The sequence below is a fragment of the Ischnura elegans genome, chromosome 5, assembly GCF_921293095.1.
Source record: "Ischnura elegans chromosome 5, ioIscEleg1.1, whole genome shotgun sequence".
Taxonomy (NCBI): domain Eukaryota; kingdom Metazoa; phylum Arthropoda; class Insecta; order Odonata; family Coenagrionidae; genus Ischnura; species Ischnura elegans.
The window spans coordinates 115,794,319-115,799,430 of NC_060250.1; the positions used below are offsets into that span (position 1 = coordinate 115,794,319).

The following is a 5,112-nucleotide window of genomic DNA, read 5'->3' on the forward strand; positions in this document are numbered from 1 at the left end:
TCCTCCAGCTCCTTTTCCACAACCTTTATGGGATAAACGTTATTTTTTTCATCAAGTCCAAAAATGTTAATAGAAATAGAATTCTTTCTTTCGAACACTTGGATTTTAGAAATTTCCACAGGGTAATTAATACAATCCCAATCGTAATATTTAGGATATTCAACACTATCATAACTTGACACGCGATGTGGTGATTGTTCAATAAATTTTGCCAGAATAGAATATTTAAAGCAAAAGGCATCTCTATTTTGCACATTAATTACTGCTTTTGTACCAGAAATTTTCTGTGGTAATCTGATGAAAGATGACCCTCTAAGTGGTTGATAGCGATTTATCCTAAGTTCTAACCCTAACACATCAAAAAGGGTCCATCCAGACCCTTTTGCGGAACTTTCAGATTTTTCTTTTAAAATCTTTGCGAATAATTCTTCTAAAATTTCACCCACATCGTCCGACTGTAAAACCCTAACATTTTTTGTCTTGAAACATCGCTCCTGCTCTTCTTCATCCATCTGAAACATTGCCTTTACCAAAATATTGATTTTAAGAGATGTATTCTCTAAACATTCTTCAATTTTTTCCTTCAAATTATTCTTTATGCTACTCAAAAAATTTACAACATCTGTATGCACTCCCCCACCACTCACCCAATATGTTTTTAGTCGGTTCCGAGCAGCAGATTCCATCAGCATCAGTGATGGACCAACTCCTCCTCCAGTCTGATCCTCCAATCCTCCTCCTCTTCGAATTGCATGACGATGATGAACACCAGACATTTCGTGTGCTGCCAAGTATCTAGGACTATAGTACACGTAACAAGTTTCACAAAGAACAAGATCCTCCATCGTTGCCGTCTACCTTTCTCTATTGAAACTGATATTTTAGGGAGAAATTTTTCCCTTTATATATCCTCTATCTTGGCAAGCATCTGCGTTTGCGCGCATTCAATCCCCCCACACTCTCCCTAATTTCACTCACCCTCACCATTGTATCAGAACTTATGGTGCACCAAGACAAGTTCAGACTGGTTCAAGAGGAACTAATGAATATTAATCAAAAAATGTTCTCTTTTACTCTTAAGTTTCCTCTTTGTTTTGTCCACAATGAAATTATGAGAAGAAATATTTTAAATAACACTCACAAATTCAGCTATGAAGACACTTTTATTATTAAATATAAATGTATACATCAATTTTTATATATCGTTTACTGCCTTAATCATTTATTTAAAAACTTTATTTTTCATTTAACGTTGAGGTACCCCTTCACTTTAACTAATAAAATGTTCTCTCCCCATGAGTTTTCGTTGAAACAATTTATTTCGGCTTCACTCAAATGAAAAAATTTCGGCATGAATATCTTCCTGTCTCTTCCTTCATATTCTATGGTAGCCAAAAGCGCCTCTCCATATCTTGTTTTTGTTGCCTCCAGTTTGGAAACAGAATATTCTTTCCCCTCGATGAGGTCTTCTCTCTTGATGAATTCCACATTCTTCTGTTGGTTAAGCAGTTGCGTTTTGATGGATTCCATCTAAAAGTATAAATATATATATTAAAATAGCAACGTTTGCATTTATAACTAAATATTTCAATTTTATAATGAATATAAATATATACTTACTATAAATTATATCCAGATGATGATTTTTCAGCGTGATCAACAGAATATTTTTCTTTACGAGAGCTGTGATACTGTTACAGAAGTACAATTGATCGAATGTCTTTTTATGTTCTCTGGACTTATATTTATATGAATCCCTACCCATCCCACTCGCAAGCGAAACTGGTTTCTACTGGTTACGCTCACACGGATCCCATGAGGGTTCCCTTCTCACACCAACAGTTGCATGATGGGGTTTATCAAATTTTTCACACGCTCCAGCAGTCACGTACACACTGCCTCAACCGTCCCAAGTTTATCTTCTCTCTTCTCACACCTCGCGCATCCGGTCGCCACTCAGGCGAGCCAAGTTAATCTTTTCTCTTCTCACGCCTCGCGCATCCCGTCGCCACTCAGCCGAGCCAAGTTTATCTTTTCTCTTCTCACGCCTCGCGCATCCGGTCGCCACTCAGCCGAGCCAAGCTTATCTTTTCTCTTCTCACGCCTCGCGCATCCGGTCATTGTTTATCTTCTCCCGAGCAGACGCAAATATCCTTTTATCACGCGAACACATGCGTTGAGTCTTTGCGCAAAAAGCTCTCGTCGAGTGATAGGACTTTTATATAAAAGCTCTCTTCAGTGTCCCTCCATCCATTCAACAGTCAACACGGACAAGAGCTCTCTCTCTCTCTCTCTCTCTTCCGTTCGCAGTCACCTCTCGCAGAAATGTTGTGCGCCATAGTCGACGTTTACCATCTGGTCGCAGCAAGGGCTATGCTCTGCTTGTTCTGCGCATCCCGTATGGGGTGGAACGTAAGGGAAAGGAGACATCTTCTCTCGCTTGAAAACCTTCGCGTGTTTAACTGCGACCGTTGCAATAGAAATTTGGCGATGTGTGTGAGGCCGTGGACGGAGTGTGCAGAGTGCTGTCAGGCGATGGTGATTTGTCCTCCTCCACTGATTCGCCAGCAAGAACAGCAGCCGACACCTCCACTGAGTCGTCAGCAAGAACAGCAGCCCACAGCGGTTGCTGTGGAAGGTGGTGAGTGCTTGCGGGGCATGCGAGCACAGCAGCCGCCGTCACAACACGCGCGGGAGCAGCAACAACGCTGTGAACGAGCGCTGCCCCCAGCTGCTAGTTCGTGTCCACACCACCCTACGCCACAGCAGATGCGGGAGGAGGAGGAGCTAGAACGAGGTGAACGAGCGCTGCCCCCTGCTGCTGCTAGTTCGCGTCCACAACACCCTACGCCACAGCAGATGCGGGAGGAGAAGGTACAACGTGGTGAACGAGCGCTGCCCCCTGCTGCTGCTAATTCGCGTCCACAACACCCTACGCCACAGCAGATGCGGGAGGAGAAGGTACAACGTTGTGAACGAGCGCTGCCCCCTGCTGCTAGTTCGCGTCCACAGCCGTCGTCGCCTCAGCCGATGGAGCAGGAACAACAGCTTTCATGTGAAGATTTTCCCTTGCTGAGGCGACGGCTGCAAATGCCCCTCATTTCTTCGCATACCGAGCCATTAGTCACATCTTAGCAACGGGAGACGTGTTGTATTGAAACCGAACGACACTCGACAGTGGAGGATGTTCGGTATAAAACAATTAAAGTTCGTGTATTTCCAGGGGCTCATTTTTGAGTTATAGATATATGTATGTTTATTATGGTGTAGGGGGTGTACTCTGAAATATTTTTTTTTAATTGTGAGGAGGGGGAGAGAGAGAGAGAAAGGTAAAATACTGATTGTTCGGATTGTTAAAAAAATGGATCATATGAAGTTCCAAGAGAGTACAGGAATAGTATTGAAATAGCCACGGGGATGCTTGCTTCCCTCACTTCCTAACTCTAGTTCGAAGGAAAATATTAATATTCTCCTTCGTATTATTGTTCGGAAGAGAAGGAAGTAACCATCCCTTTGGCTTTTTCCATGTGATTCCTGTACTCTCTTGGACTTTGATATAATCCATTTTTTTATCAATCCGAACAATCAGTCTTTTTCTTCCATCTCTCTCTCCCCCTTTTCGTACTTATTTGATTTTCAGTAGTTATTGAGAAAGTGATTGTTGTTTGTTTTTTAAAAAGGTTTTGATTTGAAAAGTGACCATAATTTGTTTTGAAGGAAAAAGTGACTAAAGTTATATGTGTTTATTTTGCTGTTGTGAGTGTTTCAGTGATATTTTTTATTTGATAGTTATTGTGGGGAGGGAGAGAGAGAGAGGAAGAAAAAGACTGTTGGTTGGGATTGTTCAAAAATGGATTTTATGAAAGTCCAAGAGAGTAAGGAATCGGCTTGAGAAAGCTTATGGTGTGGGTATTTCATTCACTTCCCAACTCTAGTTCGAAGGAAAATATTAATATTCTCCTTCGGATTATTGTTCGGAAGAGAAGGAAATAGCCATCCCTGTGGCTTTCTCCATCCGATTCCTGTACTCTCTTGGACTTTTATATGATCCGTTTTTTGACTTTCTCATCCGACAGTCTTTTTCTTCCAACTCCCTCTCCCCCTTTTCGTACTAATTTGATTTTCGTGCTCATATATTAAAATTTTTTATTTATACAATAAAACAGAAATATTCAAACCGAGCTGAGTGAGTGTGTTTCATTGAAATCACCCAAGATCCAATCCCATCCGATCCGCATCGCTCGCAACCCTCGCGCATTCGCTGCTCCTCTCGTTTTCCCTCGCGCATTCGCTGCGCAATTGTCTCTCTAGCGCATTCGCTGCGCCTCTGTTCATCGATTTCAAACCTCCCGCGAACCCCTCGCGCAATCGCTGCGCCTCTGTCTCTCTTGCGCATTCGCTGCGTCTCTGTTTCTCGATTTCAAACCTCCCGCGGACCCCTCGCGCATTCGCTGCGCCTCTGTCTCTCTTGCGCATTCGCTGCGTCTCTGTTTCTCGATTTCAAACCTCCCGCGGACCCCTCGCGCATTCGCTGCGCCTCTGTCTCTCTTGCGCATTCGCTGCGTCTCTGTTTCTCGATTTCAAACCTCCCACGAACCCCTCACGCATTCGCTGCGCCTCTGTCTCTCTTGCGCATTCGCTACGCCTCTGTTTCCCTTGCGCATTCGCTGCGTCTCTGTTTCTCGGTTTCAAACCTCCCGCCTCAAAATCCAGCGATTTCATTGGCTCATTCTCTTAAAAAACAAAATGGCCGCCCACTTCCGTTCCAGGAACCCCTTTCTACATCTACTGACAGCACCGCTGCAATTGACAATGCATTATACTAATATATACTAATAAGTACTAACCGTGATTTCCAACGGAAGAAAGGGGCAAATAAACAGAATGATTGCTCGAAAAAAGGAAACATTTAATGAATCATTCATCTTGAAACTGCATACATTTCATTTCAACATCATTCCTCCGGCGGCATATCACAAATTTACACTGTACCGCAGTATATTTAGTCCGAGTCATATCAACGCTAAGTTGTTTGAAGTAACATGGAAATTGTATCAAAATGCAAACATGATAACACTTCCATAATCATTGCTCGAGATATTGGTATTAGAA

At 42.7% G+C, this 5,112-nt stretch overlaps 1 protein-coding gene across 1 annotated transcript; it reads left to right on the top strand.

Moving 5' to 3' along the window:
* Window positions 1-2,490: 2,490 nt before the first annotated feature.
* On the top strand, window positions 2,491-3,135 carry LOC124159771 (mediator of RNA polymerase II transcription subunit 15-like). The gene has a single exon (XM_046535687.1). The coding sequence runs from the start codon at window positions 2,491-2,493 to the stop codon at window positions 3,133-3,135; it is 645 nt and encodes a 214-aa protein (XP_046391643.1).
* The last annotated feature ends 1,977 nt before the right edge of the window (window positions 3,136-5,112 follow it).

Coding starts and splice junctions, on each gene's coding strand:
- LOC124159771 (XM_046535687.1), top strand. CDS start 2,491: ATGTGTGTGAGGCCGTGGACGGAGTGTGCAGAGTGCTGTCAGGCGATG.